Below are 18,674 nucleotides of genomic sequence, written 5' to 3'. Positions count from 1 at the left end.
TGTCGGGTTCTTGCTACAGTAGCGCATCGCAGTTTGAATTGCTCAATAGCTTGAGACTCGCTGCAATTTGATTGACAACCTCACTGTTGAGTCGATAAAGCGTTGATTGAATCAATAAGGATTCGGATTCGCAAACACATCCTTCCATGGGCCCTCACAGAGGACGAATGATCCTCCGACCATTTCAGGAAGGTAGACTCGCGCACTGATCCCTGAGGTCAAGGGTATTTCATCATCAGTCGCCGACTCCGCACCGGCAAACACCCAACAGCCAGGCTTATCGGCCTCATTGAAATCAACTCCCCACAAACCCCAACAAGCACACATCTACGAACGACTTTCCTTCCTATTCACTTGTACATCAGCTCCTCTATTTCTTTCAAGTCGCTACTCAATTGATTAGAGGCCATGACAGTTCGCAGAGCTCCGGCCCCCGAAGGCACCGTTACCAACCTCCCACAGCGCGGTTCTCCGCGGCGATGGGCCGAGCCCGCGGATGCGATCCCGGAGAAGCTTATCAAGCCATGGAAGCTGCCCAAGCAGAACACCTATCTCTTTGTCAACGCCAACGTTGTGGACACCGCCGAGGGCGTCATCATTGAGAAGACGTCCGTCAAGATCTCGAATGGATTGATTGAGAGTGTAGGAGAGGAGCCTGTAGACACTTCAGGCAGTGCCATTGTCGTCGATTTACATGGCAGACACATCTCACCAGGTCTCATCGATTGCCATGTCCACGTCAGCTCTGTTCCCGGCGAAGCCGGTCTCAACGGCGGCTTTAACATGGATGCTACTGTTTCCCACTTGAGACAGTCGTTCGTATGCGGCCGGATCCTGAGCAAAGGTTTCACTACGGTGCGCGATACAGGCGGCGCTACTCTCGCCTTGAAGGAAGCGATACAAGATGGTGTTTTTCCGGGGCCGCGCTTATTCATCGCCAACCAGGCTTTGTCACAGACAGGTGGCCACGGCGATCGGAGAGGCGCACACGACCATTCAGGATTGTGCTGCGGAGGCAATTCTGGGCTTTCCAACGTAGTGGACGGTGTACCGGAGTGCATCAGGGCTGCCAGAGAGCAACTCAGGACGGGGGCGGACTTCATCAAGATTATGGTTGGTGGAGGTGTCGCATCCCCAACTGACAGAATCGAGAATACGCAGTTCACTGCGGATGAAATCAAGGCCATCAGCGAGGTCGCACGAAGCTATGGTACCTGGGTCACTGCCCACGCCTATACGCCTCGGGCAATTCGTCATGCCGTCGAGAACGGTGTTACTGGCATCGAGCATGGCAATTTCATCGACAAAGAGACGGCGGAGTTCATGGCCGAGAAAGGTGTTTGGTTGACTCCGACTCTGGTTACGTACGACGCGATGGGGTCTGACAAGTACGCCGGGTTCTTGCCTCCTGAAAACCAGCGAAAGAACCAGGAAGTGTTGGAAAGAGGGCTTCAGTCACTTCGAATCGCCGCCGAAGCTGGAATCACAATCTGTCATGGTTCAGACTTGCTCGGGCCTCTGCAAGCCGAGCAGAGCAGAGAGTTTGGGATTCGTCAACAGGCGCTCAGCAACAAGCATGTGCTGCAATCCGCGACGGTGAACGCTGCCAGAATGCTTCGACAGGATGGTTTTCTTGGCCAAGTGAAAGAAGGGTTTGCCGCTGACTTGATTATCTTGAACAAAAACCCGCTGGAAAACGTGTCGATCTTGGACGAACCGGAAAAGAATGTCCTGGCGGTGATCAAGGATGGAAGAGTCTACACTAGTCGATGGAGTAAACTGCCAGAGGACGTGACGGAACCGCCCACACTCATTGAGTGAACGGTTCAACACTCTTTGGTTCCATAGTTTGACTCACGCAACAAGAGCTGCTCACAACTCCAGAAGGGTTTCTGCATCCCAGGAAGACCCTTCGCGAGTTATGCTATACTCACCCACGCGTCGATTCGTTTTACATAGTTGGCCTATTACAGCTCTAGGAAAGATATAGGTTGTGGATGAAACATAACCTCGTAACGTCGTGTATCTATTCTAATATCTATCCCGAGCACTGCCATCCCTGCTATACAGGACCTTTCCGGGAATCTTTGGCATTGAGCCTTTTTGGTCGTATTGTTGGAGCTGGTACTGAGACGAGTTCTCAACGAGAACAAACCCGTGGCTTTCTCGGCCACTCCGTACTAGTCTTGCGGATTTTCCATTTGAGCTGTAGTAATTGGCGGTGCCCTTCAGTGAATAACTAGAACGGCCCAGCATAGGTCGGAGAAACGGAATGCAGGCAAGCGTGATACCGACGCCGGGCTCGAGGGCGCTGAAAATGAGGGCGTTGGGAATGTTAAACGTCACGTCATAGTATTCGAGGTTTGCGAGGTAATACAGTCGTAAAGCTGAGACGATGCAGGTACTGTAATCAAGGTGTCATGGTCAGCTTTAGTCACCAGGGATGGTTTCGCCAAGGACGACGTACAAGACTCCTAACGAAAACGTCACCATGAGAGCGATTTTCTTATACACCTCAAGGCGCAATTTCCACAGGTGGGGAATAGGCATGACAAGCACGACGATGTCGGTAATCATGTTCAGAACCCCCATCGTCCCGTCCGCCGCGGGCTGGTTTCCGCAGTGGCGGTTCTTTAGGTCAAGCAACCAATTGTCTGATAGAGGGCGGCAGATGAAAAATGCTATCAGAACGGTGACCACGGTCCACATCATAGTGAAGCCGGCCAGAATTCTTGCTGCCAGAACCATCATGCGTGTTGTGAATATCTTTGAGTAAAGGAGGAGGATAGCAATCTTGCAGAGGCTGAGACTAATCGCCCAAAGGATCTGTTGGACGACGAGGACCTGGATGATGAGACGGGTCAGTTGCGATGCTTGGGAACATTGGTGGTTGAATAATTCTGAAAAAGATCACGAACCTTCAGAAATTTGATGATTGGTCCAAAGCCATACTTGGGGACAATCTCTGCGTTGTGAAAGCCAACACCGCATTGCATCACACTGACAATTGAGACGGCTTGGAGAGCGTTGGAAAAGACCTGAACGGAAGGAGTAGGGTCAGTATTTCGTGCCTGGTTGCAAGCGAACCGAGTGTCATCCTAGCTAGCGAGAACCACGGAAACTCACGCATGCTGTAACAATGCACCAGTCGCTCCCATCAATGGCTCTGTGTGCTATGCGCCTTGCAATAAGGCGCATGGTAACCATGACAGTCGGGATGATTATGAAGGCGATGGAGACCGCCACCACCGAGACCTGAATCTGCCTCTCTAGGGGGAAGATCACAACCCTGTCCCCGGTAGTGGACATCGTAGGAGGTTGTGTCGCCATGTTACTGTCCCGCTATCTGCGATGGAAGGGTGACAGTCCTGGTCGTCCACAAGGTGGATTTCGCGGGAGGTGTAGGGACAAGCTTCAAAATGTCCAAACCCTCACATGGAAGATGGAGCAAGGGCGCTCCATTTTGAATCTCGCGAGGGTTTTCATGAACCCGGTCGAATGAGAATAATTTCTTTTTCCTATGGAACACCACCTCAGGTCACTCAATAGCCCAAGTCAGCGGTTTTGTTTGCTTTTTCCATGCACCTTGGACCGCATGTCGAGCCCAGCTTTGCAGACGCAGTGCAGGGAGAGCAGGGGTCTTCCGGCCTAGCAAAGCTTCCAGAAATGGACTGGTATGGGTGTTCGCGCCGCACAAACACTCAAGAAATGGATGCCCAGTCTCAGACTAGGAAGATCGGATGTGTGATGGCTGGGCTACGCAGTGCTTTAGTCAAAGGGAAAAGCGGGATGCCAGCAGCTCAACGGTGTGGCAGCACTTGTCGCTTGGGGAAAGATTGGCAGAGATTGCACACGATGCGAGATGATAACACTTCTTGCTTGGTCCAGTTTGCAACGTCATCGAAAAATAAGAATAAACCTGATCAATGGGACGAATTAGGATGGCCACAAGGATGTCCAACTTGGCTTGCCTGAAGAAGCTGCTGTGTTACGGGGACTCGAGATCTATACCGGAGCACGAATACTGATCGCGCTTCTTAGGTTCATGAATCCCATTAATAGACGATACGACTCACTCAAGGCATTATTGGCATGGGCCGACAACCCAATGTAGCGATTCCTCAATAGCTACAAGCACAGGGAGACACTGACAGGGGTCGCACTTCTCGGCCTGCCGTGGACCCTTCTTTTCTTTTTCCTCTTTATCTACTTTGGTCACGCATATTCCCCGTTTTCCATGTGCCTATGTGGTGTTCCGAGCCAATTAAAGCCATCGCTCTTCTCCATCGCCCGAAGCTTTGCATGCCTAGTTACTCTAGGTCGATGCTGTCATCCGCCGTTTCGCACGCTTTTCCAAGATCTGACCCTCGGCCAGCCCCTCTTGAGAACTCAGACTCCGAACTAAACACCATGGGAACGCGTGGGTAGCCTTCCCCGCTGCACGGCACCACCCGTTGAGCCCTTGTCCCCGTTGAATCGCGTGTGGTACACCATCGCAAGCCTTCCAAAAAGGGCTCGTCGTCCGGGCACTGGGCAACCTAATTCTGACGTCCGGCTCGAACGGGAGAGAGGGAGCATTAGCTCCGACAGAATTTTCCACGCCACCTGTCTATCAGTGACCCTTTAAGTAGGGCCCGGCATGGAACCTGAGCTAGAGTATGCACCGCGGGACTGGAGACCGAAGCCGACCGCTCGCTCAAGGTTGTGCTGAGTATCCCAAAATTCAAGTTTGGTAACACATTTCTACTTTGGGGCACGAACATGTTATCTTGTCTTGACTAAGAATTTCCGGCTTACCCGCCTTTATCAATCCTGGAAGTGGCTCGTCTATCAACAGCCAGCTGAAAGGGGGGAGATCATTTGCTAACGTGCCCAGGGGCATCAAATTCTGTGTCATCATCATTCGACTTCTACCCAGTATGATGAAACTGCAATTAAATTAGTCCCGATATTGACATTTTGAAGCTCTAGCTCTTGCTGTCGACCCTGGGTGGTGTTTCAAGTCCTAGGTACTTCTGATGCTGCTTCTGGCCAGCTCCACCGCCTTCTCCGCCGCCTTCCCAAAATCAGCCTCCGTATGCAGTCCTAAATTAGCCTCTTTCAGCTGCACGACCTTGTTAGCAAGTATATGACTGACAATCAAACATATCAACCTACGATTTCCAGGCCTAACTCGGAGTTGGTGCCCTGGAGTCGGACCACCATAGGCACCTCCAGGGGGCCCAGTTCCTTCGCTGCTCCGAGGATGGACTCCGCAATCATGTCGCCTCTAGTAATTCCTGTTGGGTACAACGTTAGTGACTAGAGACACCTCTTTATACACGTCTTGTTTGACTCACCGCCATAAATGTTGACAAGGATCGTCTTGACCCTCTCGTCCCTTAGAATAATCTCAAAGGCCTTCACCATGGTCTCTTTTGTTGCTTGACCACCCGCATCAAGGAAGTTGGCACTGGCGCCTCCATGAAGCGCAATGGCATCATTAGTAGCCATAGCAAGCCCGGCACCGTTCACTACGTTACCAATGTTGCCGTCCATCTTGACATACACCAATCCGTACTTCTCTGCTTCGCTCTCTTCAGGAATCTGGTGCATTGTATCTCGTAATGAAAAAACATTTTGCTGTCGCTTTCTCGCAGCATCATCGAATGTGAGTTTGGCGTCCAAACATGTCAATGTGCCGTCGGATGACCTTGCTAGTGAACTGATTTCAAGAAGAGTGGCGTCTTTGGTCGTGAAGATTTTGTACAGACCACTCAGTATACTCTGTAAATTTTCCGTCTCCCTTGCAGAGGCATCCAAGCATTTTGAGACTTTTTCAACCACTTCTGGTGTGACTCCTTCAGTGAACCCAATGTTGAAGATGTGTAGCTCTTCTGGATATTGCTGGACCGTTGTTTCGATGTCAACTCCGCCTCTTTTGGATGCGACGATTGTTGGGCAGTAGTTCTCGCGATCAAATGTGATGGCCAGATACCATTCGGCTCTATGCTCAATCATCTCAGTGACATGGAGCTGAGTGATAGGGACTTCGCCTCCTGAGTTTTTGGTTGTCTTAACATGGCCACCGAGTAGGCTTTCGGCAATCTTTCTCGCAGCTTTAGCATCTGTGGCATGTTTGATATTGCGTTCAAACCCCTCATTGGTCGTGACCGTTCCTTGGCTGCTTCTCAAAGTCGGCAGTTCTAATATGCAAGCTCTGTCTGTTGCTGTCAGTGGTGCCTCTTTCTTTGGGTTTGAAGTACCAACTGAATTCAATGACGATTGCTTCAGCTTCAGCCGGTGTATTAGCAAGCTTTCTTAGAGGCACCGGGATCCCAAACTAAGAGCACACTGTTAGGTATTTAACTGTGCCATATCGAATGTAGGCTCTGCAAATCACCTCTTTCAGAATACCATGGGACTGGTACTTGTGCAACGTAAGTCGTCTTATCTGCCGACGGGATGTCAACTAAAGATTGGTCAGCGACGATATCGAAGTGGTCGGAATACTGGTACTCGCCTGATTGTTAGCCTTCCAAAACTTTTTGAAAATGCTCCGAAACACCATATTGACTTATGATGGTAGATGGACACCAATAATAGGCCAGAAGTGTAATAGGAGGTGATACTTGGTAGGAATGATGGTTATCCAATTGTGGTAAGTTAACTTCTTAGAGATGCAACCGATGAAAACACGGTTAGGTACGTCATCAAGGCACCTAGGAGCTAGTGTGGCTTGGTTGGCTCCCTTGGGGTAGACATAGCCGAAACCTGAACGCGGGGCACATAGCCGGTTATATCGTCGGCTATATCAACCATAGTCAGGACAGCATGTGTACAGTGCAGGCGTTATAACCGTCAACGATATAATTCAGGTGGCATCTTGTACATATTTTTGGCATTCTTATGACCATGAGTGAGTTCATGGAGATGAAGACCAAAACCTAAATGTACATTACTAACGACAGAAGCTGATTCAGAGCATTGGAACCCCCCCAGCGCTACAATGATAACATTCAACTCATCCGAGTGATCAGACTAGGTGTCAAGGACATTTTGCGGAAGGCTTTCTGATTTCTGGTGAGAAGTTTGCGTGAGGTATGAAACATCGGGAGGTGGTCAAATAGCTCTACCACCATCAACTTCCAGATTAATGCCGGTGATGAACTTGCTTTCATCAGAGGCTAAGAATAGGCAGGTATCTGCTACATCGGATACCTCGCATAGTCGCTTGAGGGGAACGTTGTCAATGAACTTCAAGCGGTTCTCCGGTGTGTCGGCCTGGCCAGCAAAGGATTCGAACCTGTGCTTTTGTCAGACGATAAAAGTCGGTTTGGTTGAAATGGTAACTTACAGCCCGGTGCCGCTTAGGAGAGGGCACACGGAGTTCACGCGGATTTGGTGAGTACCGTACTCGGCTGCGAGCCCTTTCGTTGCCTGTGACATATTCAGCCAAATGCAATTACTGTTATTCACTCGACGAAAACGCACCGTGCACACTGCCCCTTTGGAGGCGTTGTACCATACGAGGCCTGGTCTGGGACGCACTGCTCCAATCGAAGCAATATTCAACATGACACCACCCTCCCCCTGCTTGATGACTCTAGGCATGAACGCCGCAGTCCCCAGGAAGATTCCCTTGACATTGACGTTGAAGACCCTGTCAAACTCAGCCTTCGTTACCTCTAGTGTGGGCTATCAATTTGGTCAATGTCATTTGTTTCTGGCCCTGTGTAAATGGATCTGCGGTTCGAACCTTGTTTCTATAAGTTGTGCCGGCGTTGTTGATCAGGCAGTCTATCCGCCCATACCGGGACTGCGCCGCGTCCATCAATTTCTCCCAGTCGTCTGCACTCGCTGCGTCTGCCCTGAAGAATGAGATGGATTCAGGCACATCTTGGGCAACCCTTTGTCCGTCGTTCTCGTTGATGTCTGTAATTAAGACCTTGGCACCCTCTTGAGCGAATTTCCGAGCAATACCTTCGCCAAAGCCATGGCCGCCGCCTGTTGCTTGTCAGCTAACAACCCATCAACTCGAATAGTGGGGTACTGACCAGTGATGATGACAACCTTACCGGTGAGTCTTGATCCTGTCATTGTGTCGCCCATGTTACTTGATCTTGATGGCATGGATAATATCTAGATTGATATGGGTTGGAGGTATGTAGCTGAGACTTCGTATTAACTGCCAACTCAACAGTATTGTCAAACCAAGCTAGCTTGCTAATCCCTCATTTAAATAACCACACAGGTCGTGCGTAGTACAGCCATGGTGCTTCGACTTCGACAAAGCACATTGCATCATAAGGAGGCGGGGGAGTGCGGGGGTTTGCAAGCCGGGCAATGACTTCCGTCTGGTGTCGTGAGACAGTGCAGCTGCACGCCTATGGGTTCGGCGACCCCTCATCAAAGTTTAGACATTCTAATAAAGCTTTTAATATAGTGCTAGTCGATTTCCCAATACTTTGGCTTGGTTGAAGCGTGTCAGCTTGGCAGCTTCATATGTTGAGAGATCGCTCCATATTTTATCATCAGATAGTACCTGAAATAATTTAGAAGTCAGGTGGCTACATTAAGTCCACAGCAAGCAAGGTTAAATGCTTCATTTATGTTCTCAAACTTCAAAAGTCCGTGACGATTTCCAGCACCTAGTTATGTTTTGGCGGACCCAATGACAGAGACTAGAATTCGCCTTGGAGGTTGTTTCAAAGCCTGTCAGCAATCATGTAGACCAAGCGTTGTGTCAATAACTCATATAAGCCCTGTACTTGACATGTAGAGACCAACTGTAGCAAGTTCAATGCACGGTGTCTCTCAGGCTTTGGGAAGTTAGCTCCGACCTATGGCTTGCATTCCAAGGGGCATATCCCAAAGCACCAAAATAGAAGGTCATTGACAGGTGTTGCTGCATCTTGCATATGAATTCAATTGGAGCTCAAGATCTTTACATCAGCGTCTGGTGTTCAAGAAACGGGACATAAACTTCTGACTAACTGTAAGAAGAGTCGGGATCAGCCGAGAAGGTTGTGTCATACTTGTTGACTCATTGCAGTATACACGCTGTTTTTGATTCCGATGTTTAGATTCCGAGCGGAATACGGGACAAGGCATCTATTTTCGTCTCTTGGTATTTACTCCCATAACGTAATGCCTACACTGACTCACGTTGTCCTCGAGAAGCGTGGATCTCGTCCCATGATCTGCTATTAGTTTCATGTCCATTGTCCAACACCGTCACTTTTTGGTTACCGTCACCTACAACGCTATCCTAACCCTTGTACACCCCGCATTTACATCTAAGCTACACAACTCCAATCATTAATAGCCGATCTGCAAACGTTGAGGACGACACTCAATACGCCAGAGTATCCGGCCAGGACTGCCGGACTGCGGGGTACCGGCTAGCGAAACTATGCCGAGCACCAGAGGAGTATCAGGTACCTGGGGTTGTTGCAGACGACATTGAATCAACCCCCTGGTGCGGGGAAGATGTTTCCGCACATAATTCCGAGTTCCTTCTCCCCAAACGTCGGTTCGTCACCGTCTTGGTACTTAAAGATCTCAATAGAATCCCTTGTCAGCAACTGGTCGACTACCGCTAGTCAAACAAGTAAAATGGCAACTCTTCCAGCTACTGTTTTGGATATCACATCTAGTACCAAAGCATCACTTCCACAAAGTCTCAAGTCAGCGACCGAACATGTGGAACATGCTGTGCACATCGAACACAATGCTGCAGCGGGTCAGGAGTCCACGAGCTTTGGTGACGTGAAGAATGTTGAAACTGAAGCATATGTGGTGGAACACGTCAAAGCCGATTTCAAGCTGGTTCCAATTATCCTTGACGAGGTTCGACCGGATGAATTACTGATTGAGATGAAGTACAGCGGAGTCTGTAGGTAAAACCCAGCAGCTTCCCTGCCGTAACTGTCTCTCGGATAACTCACATTTCACCTATAGGCCACACGGACATCGTCACGCAGCAAGGTGGCCTCCCGTTCGTCGAGTTCCCTGCCATTTTCGGTCACGAGGGAGCAGGCATTGTTCGTGACATTGGCAGAGATGTCAAAATCAAGGACCTTCAGATCGGTGATGCCGTTCTCCTATCAATGAACAGCTGCGGAACGTGCAAGACCTGCAAATCTGGACACTGTGCGTTGTGTCCAGACTCATCAATTATCAACATCAACTCGGTACGCACCAGCGACCGCAGCACCCCAGCTCGGCTAGCTTCCGACGGACGTGCTGTGCGAAGTCAGTTCTTTGGGCAATCGTCCTTCTGCAAAATGTCTGTTGTCAACGAAAAGTCGGTCGTCAGGTGTCCCCCATCAGCTATCGACCACATAGATGTATACGCCCCACTCGGGTGCGGGCTCCAAACCGGAGCCGGAACCGTCTTGAATGTCATACAGCCGGGAAAGAGCGATTCTATCGTCATTTTCGGACTCGGAAGTGTGGGTCTAGCCGCGCTGATGGCAGCCCGCTACCTCGAAACAGGCCAAATCGTTGCGATTGATATCGTCCCAGAACGTCTTGAACTGGCGAAGGAGCTGGGGGCTACGCACACTATCAACTCCAGAGACAGTCGTAATGTGGTACAAGACATCAAAGATGTTACCGGAGGAGGACCGACATTTGCTGTGGACTGCACTGGCATCCTTAAGGTCATCGAAGATATGATTGATTGTGTTGCCACATTAGGTACCGCCGTTCAAGTTGGCGTCCCGCCGCCCGGTGCCAAGATCAAACTCGATCCACAAGCGTTCTTGCTGAGCAATAAAAAATACATCGGCGTAATCGAAGGAGACTCGAATCCTCCGGAATTCATCCCCAGGCTGATTGCTATGCATCAAGACGGCAAATTTCCCATCGATAGGTTAGCAAAGATCTATCCGGCATCCCAGCTGAACCAAGCCATGCAAGACATGGCTTCTGGCAAGGTAAGCGCAATGCATTCTTTCCGCTACTACCGTTACTTTTTCAGGCTGACTCAACCGAATAGGTCATCAAGCCTGTGATTCGATGGAGCTAGGCTATGAACTATTCCATGGTTGATGATCACAGTTAAGCTCTTGGCAGCCGTACCAAGACGGGCTCGAACAGTTGATCGTCAGGACTATGGGAGGAAACTACAAAGAATCAACATTGTGGAGTCTCTTAGTTCTGTTTTTTCTCATTTCAATGGATCGATTACAAACCCCGTCCTGGACGGTTCGTCTAGTTCCATCTCGGTGATCATGAAATTGGCCTGCAAGACGGAGGCCATCGCATCTTTGCTGGGCTCATTCAATCACTTATAATTTCTATTATTCGTAAATATGACCTCCAGAAATACATTCAGCTTGGGCAACGAACCGTAAAGAGCATCGAGCGGTGTTTCAGCCGAACTTTCAGCTCATCAACCGAGTGACATTATGACCAGAGCAATATCCGCAAACGTCTCCAAGTAGCTTGGAATCAACTCTTAGAATACCGTTGGAGCACGCTCCATCCGGAATGTTTCTCTGGGCATAAGTGGCGTCGCTGGGCAGTTACCACCATGGTTGGCCTTAGGACCGGGCCGATCTTCGATGTGGTGTTTTGTGGACAATAGGCAACCGTTAGCCAATTCCATTCTTCGTCATCTGGATTTAGTAGTTAAATACTTCAGAAACGATATTGCCTTCTACATGGAGCCTTTATGCGTGAATTGCCCTCGCAATGAACCATAGTAATTGCCATCTACACTAAGGTTTAGTAATCTTATTCAGCTCATTTTTGTTCACGTCGTGTCGAACTTGACAGGCAACGGTCGACTAACTCCCTCATCATCCGACCCCCAAAAGTTCAGCTTTGCAATCGCCATATTTGTCCTCTCTTCCATGTCGTCTCCATAAATCCACAAGCGTTGTAACTGCTTCGAGCACTGCTTGATATGTTCCTCTGCCTTTTTTTGAAGGATGGGTGCAGTCTGCAAAGGTGGAATCCAAGTGGTATCACTCGTGGGGTCGTGGTTCAACGAAGCCGCCAAGATGATCGACTTGAGGGAGTTCTGGCTGCTAAAGTCTTCCACAATTTCGCTCCATCTCTGCGTGGCAAGGTCAGTGGCCTTGGTGAATGCTGGAGAGCCATCCGCGGAGTCCCACATCGGCAATCGGCAATCCAAAGCCCATCGATCTTCATCTGAGTCTAGGCCCCATCCACGAAAGATGACAACCTGACCGCGTACATCCCCAAGACAAGGCCACTCCGTCCCAGTGTATAGAACCTTGTCATTTTGCATATCTCTTTTTACTTCCTTGTTGAAGTGTCCGGGCACGTTGTCGACTTTGACCGAGTAACCTTCGGACCACGGCTTAGTGGCGTCGTACTCGGCGGTTGCAGACGAAAAGCTGAGTATCACCATGACCGTTTCTGACTTGTTGGCCTCCAGAAATGTTTTGACTTGATCTAGTGCGTTGTCCAGTTGCTTGTCAAGAGTCAATGGCCCATGTCGGAGTGTGCGCGAAGCGTCGCAACGGAGATCCAGAAGGCGGATACCGCTATTCAACTGGGTGAGAATACTACTTTTGTGGTACTTGTGCATATCGAGTATTTTCGTTTTTAGTTTTTTGTCGTCGATTTCAGGCTCAGCATCAATGTCTCCTGCATCGTTGATCCAAGACGCTGAAGCACTACTACAACGAGTTCCGGGTAGGGTCAAGTCCTTAAGACTTAGATTGTCGTCCAAATGGCTCATCCAACAGGAGGCAGAGAACTCAGGTCTAAGAAGAACATGAACAACCTATGCTGTAATCGGCCATACTTGAGGGATGCTTACTTAGGGGGCATAACACATTCCTTCTTTTCGAAGTCAAAATCGGCCGTAGAAGCCACATAGGTCAAGTAGCTGCGAATGTTTAGCGAATGACAGATCGTTACGTCTGAACAACGTAGATGTCTACTTACTTGTTCCGGGTCATCTTCTTATGATCATACTCAAAGGCTCCCTCAATTATTATATAACACTCGTAATGATGAGTGCCATTCCTGAAGTTCGTCAAGAAGTTGCCTGTGGATATCGCTTCGCTCTGTTGTCGAATCCATCGGGTGCCAGGCAAAAGATTGAAACATGATCCTGCATCCGAGTACCAAAGTACGATATGGTATTGAGGATATTTGGCCTGCAAAGCCTGGAGCCTTGCTTGCACGGGATTCTTCGCAGTGAGCCCTACAGCCATGATCGGAATGCTACAAATTAAGCAGATGATTATTACGCCTTCGGAATGCCTCAAGCTCTGAGCTCCAAGACAGGGTTATATAGATAAGTGCTATCTCCTGCCGGCCGCTTTGAGTCCCAAGTCGCACGGAACTAGTTAAGAGCTCCGGATGAGACACGCTGTTTTCGTGCAGCTGAACTGAGTACGCCGAGACATCGGGCCATCCCTCACACCGGCTGAACAGAAACGTTGAGACAACCCTAATTGAAGTTTCTCTTGTTCGTTTTCAGTATGCCCCGATTCATCTCACCTATAATCTTGGAAAAGTATCACGCGACCTTTGGGACGGAAAGAAGATGCCCTGCAATTGTGGAAGGTCTTGGTACATAACCAATGCCACGCCTGTCCCACGCGCGACTTGACGGCACCTGTTAGCTGTGTCTTGTTGCATTCTCTATAACCTACCACAAAATCCCTACACCCAATTGTCATGTCAAGCTTGCCACTCAGTCCCCCTCCTTCGGGAGGCGATAAGACGTTCAGCGATGTCACAAGAAATATGCCCAACGATGGCGCGATTGTCACGTTTCAACGAATTGACAAACTGGTACCAGCTTCGAAGGGTATCACAAAGACAAGCACAGAATACGGCAACAAAGTGGGCACCATTGGCCTTTCTGTTCTAATGCAGAAGTGTGGAATCAGTAGCGACACTGGAATGAAAGATGTCTCCATGGCGCAGATCAAGGAGGGTATGTGCAATATTGGTCTTGCCAAAGAGTTTGACATTTGGAGCTCTCCTAGTTCTAAACTTCTTGATTATGAACTTTCCTTCCTTGAATATTTGGACCAGGTTTCTCGCCTTTCAGGAGCACCGGAACTTTCCATGCAGGTATACTACGGGCTGAGAAAGGACCATGACCAGCAGACAGTTCAAGATATATACGAGTCTGGTAACTTTATTATCAAGCTAGTTCAGATAAAGAGCGGAAAGCATCAGGGAGTTGGGTCTATCCGGGTCATGAAGACGCTTCCTGATGGGGCAAACAGCGATAGTCTTGATCTGGAAAGAATTCGATCTAAAACTCTCGGCGGGTTCCGACAAAGCATCACCACCATGTAAGTTTCACAGTTCACTCCACGCAACAATGCTTCGATTTCCGTCTTATTCTATGTTCAAGGTCGCAACTCATATCAAAACATCAATTTTGTTTGCCTGATGAGACGCCTGTTCCAGACACAACGTTGTTCAAGGACTACGTAGATCTTCTAGTAAGTTCATATTGTATGCATATCTATCCCTTAGAACCATGCTGCTGACTCTCTACCGTAGGATGAGACATTTCCTTATGAGAGCAATGTTCCGGCCATAAGTCTCAGGTTCAGAGAGACTGCTTCACCCTTTGCCGGCGGAGACAAGGCGAAAGCAGCACTTGCGGCTTTGGGAATCAGTCACCAGCTTCAGAGAGACGAGGTACGTGATTCGATGAGGGCATCTTCAACAAATGTTTACGGTTATCAAAGGTGCCAGAAGGTTTAAAAAGTCCGGCTTTGGGCGCTTACTCTGATAAGCCCCAAGCATCACTGATTGCTCAGGAAATGTTGAAGATTGATATGTCCCAGAACGCCAGGTAACTCGATCCCCCTCAGCCTCTCCATTTGAATAGGCAAACAATGACGACAACTTTGTTCAACGGTCAACTGACAAGCAGTTCAAACAGTTCTCCATCATCGCTGGACGAGTTACAGTGGAGCCTTGTAATGAAGAACTGTCAAGTCATGCATGGCTGGTATACCGACACGACAACCAATCAGATTAAGATGGCCCCAAAACCAGGTATATTGTGGGCTCTTCGTTTCGTGCTGTTCTTCTCACAATCTTTTAGCCTTTGCTCTACGATCAGGTCTAAACCTGGATTACGCGCCCAGTCGAGGAGACAACGGGGCCCCTATTGCCGACGCTATCCCCAACTATGGCGTCACGGACGGGTCTAAGATTGATGTTGAAGTTGTCGAGAGCGACATGCGTAACTCTCTCGTCCGCAACAACTTTGAGAAGTCGTCAATGGATAGCAAGATTGCGATGGGCTACTCTGGACTGGGCATCGCTATGAGTGCTGGGACAAACTCAGAAGCACAGAACAGCCAGTCATCCGAGCGAAACAAGTCTACAAAGAGAATGTTTGGTAAATACATGGTAATTATCCCACTGAAATCTGCTGTCCTTTCAGGATGCTCATGAAATCTTAGTTACCGCGAGTAACCCTTTTCCTCAATGCAGACGACCTAGTTCCGACTCGAGAGTTTGCAGAGAACGTTGAACGAATCAGGATCAACAAGGATCTTGCAGAGATTAGGAAGTTTCACAGAAAGTTTGGTAATTTTGTTTTCTACCATTATGCCATATTTGTTTGACTCGATTGGTGTCTGACTGCTCGTAGGACAATTCTTTTGCCACGAAGTTACGCTTGGAGGCATGTTGGTATCGACAAAGACCTTGAATGATGACGAAGTGGTCGAGCAAGACAAGAATCGAGATACTTTCAAACGTGCAATCGGGCTGACAGTCTCTTCAGTGAGTTATTTGGCTACGTACGTTCTGAATTGCCCTGGTGTTGATGCTGTGCATTACAGCCTGTGGAGATTGGGGCAGATTCGAAGAAACAAGTCACTAGGAGCAGCGATCAAGACATGAACCGTAACTACAAAGACAGTAGCGAGTGTGTGGTTTTCGAAGCCGTTGGCGGCAACACTATCTTAGCTTCGAAGTAAGAGATCCTGAAGTTCACGATGTTAGTGACAGAGCCTGACCTCATGACAGTCCAAGCCAGTGGTGTCCTACTGTTGGCAATCACGTCAACTGGAGGGTTATTGAGGTAGGGGTACTTCCGTCTATTTCGAAGCAAGTTTGCAAACTTCTGATTCTTTTTTACTCTATAGCGAGCTGAGTCTAGATTGATAATCGACTCTCTGGTTGATTGTGGGGATCATCGATTCACAGACGCTGCCGATGTGTTTTCGGGTGCAACCCAAGGTCCCGTTACGAAGGGCATCAGCATCCCCAAATCGTCCAAGATCGTTGCGCAATTCCGCTTCAAAACAAAAATCACAAACGACAACAAGACGCACTACCTTCATCACAACATTCATAAGCCTATTATTGTCCAGACAATAAGTGAAAGGGAGGTTTTGCCTCCCAGGTAAGATGACCTGCTCTTGACCTCCCAGCCGTCAGTAGGGATGGTTCTCACTGTCTATCACAGATTCCAGGGTCCGCGCGCCGCACCTTACGACTCAACGTGGAAAGATCAAGATGGCATCTGGACAATTACTCCAACCTTCGATACCAGGGTAGGTGCCCAGTTGGCTTGGCGAGGTGTAATAATGTCAATGAAGTTAACACTGGCTTGATACGTGACAGTACGGTATGCTTCGGCAATCAAAATTGGTGGATGGCTCAACGGTGACCATTCGTTCAGGGCGCGGCCCCCAAGCCCCGTGGTTTCTATCAGTCCTCCGCACATCCGCAGGCCTCTTCGTTCCCTGTATCACCACTTCAGAGCAGTTTGTATGGAGAATTCGCGAAGTCCTGAGGCCTCAGTCTTCTAAAAGCACCATCAGCGACAAACCCTCGCTCAGTCCTCTCAAACATGACAGTTCGCTGTGCTTGACTTTCGATTTCGAGGACAACCCCCGTGGCTACCGGGACTTCAAAGACGACGACCGTGGTTTCCGCAACGTAGAATTTCCGCCGAGTGAGAGCAAGCGGCTCGTCCTTGTCGAGTCGCCTAACAAATCAGATGTCTGGCAGGACCGCGGAGTACTTCTCTTGGCCGATGGGGATGACTTGAAGCCCGAGTCGTCTACGAGGATCATGACTCTGGATGATGTGGAGATCACGGTGAGGATTGCACAGTTCAGGATTGACGTTCGCGGTAAGTTGTTACAGCCCTCCCCCATTGATGATCCGGTGACTGACTTGACACGTTCACAACTTTAGACGGTATGGATGATGATTATGACATCCTCCAGAAGGACGGTAATGATATTGAGTCGCAGTGCAAGGAGCAGGAGAAGAAGATCAAGACTAAAGACCATGGCGTTAGAGAATGACCGATCAGAATTTTATCTCCAGAGATTAAGAGGCGGAGATCACAGCAACTAGAAAAGCTTGATCGTTGATATTCATCATCTGCAAGTGTTTACTTTACTAGAATAGAAAAACTGCTTTCCACGTAAAAATGTGTAAGACTTGAATGAGAACCACCCGGTACCGATTCAAGCATGCAACCATGGAGACATTAGGAAACCTGTCATCTCGCGAAGGGTTCACCTTAGAATTGTGTTTCTTCCATGCAGTAGAAACACCTTACACTAAATTCGCCCATCTCCCCCGTGCTGAAGCTACTTCCCAGAGTAGTTGTACCGTATCTTAGCTCCTGTGTCTGGTTCGGCATTTGAGCCCTCTGAGAAACATACGCGTAGCGGAGTCTCTGGCGCCCGGGCTTGACACTGACATCAACAATACGGGCAATAGTGATAGGAACAGATGTAGACGCAGCTACTAGCAGAAAGGGGATGCGACTGGTCATCAAGGGTTCACGTTGCCTGCTCCCTAACGGCTTAAGGCCATGACGGGAGTCTTGCTGTCCCCCACCTTAAAACGCTGAAATCAGCATTCGGGGTAGAAAAAAAGTCGACGGGTGAGGCTGAGAACCGCGCCGTCAAGGCATCTCAGCTCGGCTTACACAGCCCTCGGTACCAAATGAGCCTAGCATCGTCGACTTCAAAAAGCTACACTTTGAATTACCCCGCGGCTTACACCTCGAAATAGATTAATCCAAGTCCAAGATGCCACTCCTATTGCCCTATACTCAACCTGATGACCCTCCACGATCAGCACCCGTGTCTATGTCTCAAGCAGACTCGCATATACGATGTGCGCACCATTCCCGAACACTCATGACTTCCCGCTAGGTCGTACCAATGCACGTCAACCAAGCTATGCCGCCACCGTCCACCAAAACCCATCAAGCCACACGGCGCAGCTCACGATACTCCGATAGGGTGCATCCCATCACCCCGCCCGTGCTCATTGGTCCAAGGCGTTCAGCTCTCGGGGCAGCTCAAAGGGCTGAGCCTTCGCCACATGAGCTCGTCATCCCAACCCACACCAGGTGACAACACCTCGGAGACATATGTCACATCTTGGTGTGATGGGTAGGCTTTCCTATTCCATTGTCATCATTCGCTGGCTAAGGTACACCGTTTGCCGGTCTAGACTTGTGTGAGCTAGCTTCCGCCGTCACAATTGGCAGGCCCAATGGCGGGGAAGAGAGAAGAGACGCCCACAGAGCTGATCGAATCTGACCCAACGGCTGGAAGCGGGAGGCCTAATCCGGCTGTGTCAGTTTACGGGGTGCGAGCTTGGTGAGGAGGGTGCAGTTTGGGTGTTGCTATTTTGAGAAGTCCTAGGTAATGAGCTTTCGAGGTGCCTCAAGGACGCCTGAGCTG

General features: G+C 49.3%; 9 protein-coding genes across 9 annotated transcripts; 5 read left to right on the top strand and 4 right to left on the bottom strand.

The window, feature by feature from the left end:
- Positions 1–408: 408 nt before the first annotated feature.
- ColSpa_05169 (uncharacterized protein) lies at positions 409–1,821 on the top strand (the record flags this gene model as incomplete). Its single annotated transcript, XM_049271381.1, has 1 exon — positions 409–1,821. The coding sequence occupies one exon, from the start codon at positions 409–411 to the stop codon at positions 1,819–1,821; it is 1,413 nt and encodes a 470-aa protein (XP_049127338.1).
- A 210-nt stretch (positions 1,822–2,031) lies between these two features.
- ColSpa_05168 (satratoxin biosynthesis SC1 cluster protein 4) lies at positions 2,032–3,309 on the bottom strand (the record flags this gene model as incomplete). Its single annotated transcript, XM_049271380.1, has 4 exons — positions 2,032–2,404; positions 2,468–2,844; positions 2,919–3,038; positions 3,127–3,309. 4 exons carry the CDS (start codon positions 3,307–3,309, stop codon positions 2,032–2,034), a joined length of 1,053 nt encoding a protein of 350 aa, XP_049127337.1.
- A 1,696-nt stretch (positions 3,310–5,005) lies between these two features.
- On the bottom strand, positions 5,006–5,595 carry ColSpa_05167 (succinate--CoA ligase [ADP-forming] subunit beta, mitochondrial; the record flags this gene model as incomplete). The annotated part of the gene is made up of 3 exons (XM_049271379.1): positions 5,006–5,104; positions 5,158–5,279; positions 5,340–5,595. The coding sequence occupies 3 exons, from the start codon at positions 5,593–5,595 to the stop codon at positions 5,006–5,008; spliced, it is 477 nt and encodes a 158-aa protein (XP_049127336.1).
- Positions 5,596–7,101: 1,506 nt separating this feature from the next.
- Positions 7,102–8,079, bottom strand: ColSpa_05166 (4-formylbenzenesulfonate dehydrogenase TsaC1/TsaC2; the record flags this gene model as incomplete). The annotated part of the gene is made up of 5 exons (XM_049271378.1): positions 7,102–7,285; positions 7,337–7,419; positions 7,474–7,677; positions 7,739–7,986; positions 8,037–8,079. The coding sequence occupies 5 exons, from the start codon at positions 8,077–8,079 to the stop codon at positions 7,102–7,104; spliced, it is 762 nt and encodes a 253-aa protein (XP_049127335.1).
- Positions 8,080–9,597: 1,518 nt separating this feature from the next.
- On the top strand, positions 9,598–11,014 carry ColSpa_05165 (aryl-alcohol dehydrogenase; the record flags this gene model as incomplete). The annotated part of the gene is made up of 3 exons (XM_049271377.1): positions 9,598–9,877; positions 9,943–10,922; positions 10,985–11,014. 3 exons carry the CDS (start codon positions 9,598–9,600, stop codon positions 11,012–11,014), a joined length of 1,290 nt encoding a protein of 429 aa, XP_049127334.1.
- Positions 11,015–11,743: 729 nt separating this feature from the next.
- ColSpa_05164 (1-phosphatidylinositol phosphodiesterase) lies at positions 11,744–12,923 on the bottom strand (the record flags this gene model as incomplete). Its single annotated transcript, XM_049271376.1, has 3 exons — positions 11,744–12,725; positions 12,782–12,850; positions 12,910–12,923. The coding sequence occupies 3 exons, from the start codon at positions 12,921–12,923 to the stop codon at positions 11,744–11,746; spliced, it is 1,065 nt and encodes a 354-aa protein (XP_049127333.1).
- Positions 12,924–13,719: 796 nt separating this feature from the next.
- Positions 13,720–14,795, top strand: ColSpa_05163 (uncharacterized protein; the record flags this gene model as incomplete). Its single annotated transcript, XM_049271375.1, has 3 exons — positions 13,720–14,279; positions 14,541–14,634; positions 14,757–14,795. 3 exons carry the CDS (start codon positions 13,720–13,722, stop codon positions 14,793–14,795), a joined length of 693 nt encoding a protein of 230 aa, XP_049127332.1.
- Positions 14,796–14,981: 186 nt separating this feature from the next.
- On the top strand, positions 14,982–15,402 carry ColSpa_05162 (uncharacterized protein; the record flags this gene model as incomplete). The annotated part of the gene is made up of 2 exons (XM_049271374.1): positions 14,982–14,997; positions 15,047–15,402. The coding sequence occupies 2 exons, from the start codon at positions 14,982–14,984 to the stop codon at positions 15,400–15,402; spliced, it is 372 nt and encodes a 123-aa protein (XP_049127331.1).
- A 998-nt stretch (positions 15,403–16,400) lies between these two features.
- ColSpa_05161 (uncharacterized protein) lies at positions 16,401–17,273 on the top strand (the record flags this gene model as incomplete). Its single annotated transcript, XM_049271373.1, has 3 exons — positions 16,401–16,511; positions 16,582–17,095; positions 17,161–17,273. The coding sequence occupies 3 exons, from the start codon at positions 16,401–16,403 to the stop codon at positions 17,271–17,273; spliced, it is 738 nt and encodes a 245-aa protein (XP_049127330.1).
- Between the last annotated feature and the right edge of the window lie 1,401 nt (positions 17,274–18,674).

Source organism: Colletotrichum spaethianum, assembly GCF_022836535.1.
Source record: "Colletotrichum spaethianum MAFF 239500 DNA, contig11, whole genome shotgun sequence".
In the NCBI taxonomy this organism is placed as follows: Eukaryota; Fungi; Ascomycota; class Sordariomycetes; order Glomerellales; family Glomerellaceae; genus Colletotrichum; species Colletotrichum spaethianum.
The sequence above is the reverse complement of the archived record's forward strand: the minus strand, read 5'-3'. Positions and strand labels throughout refer to the sequence as shown.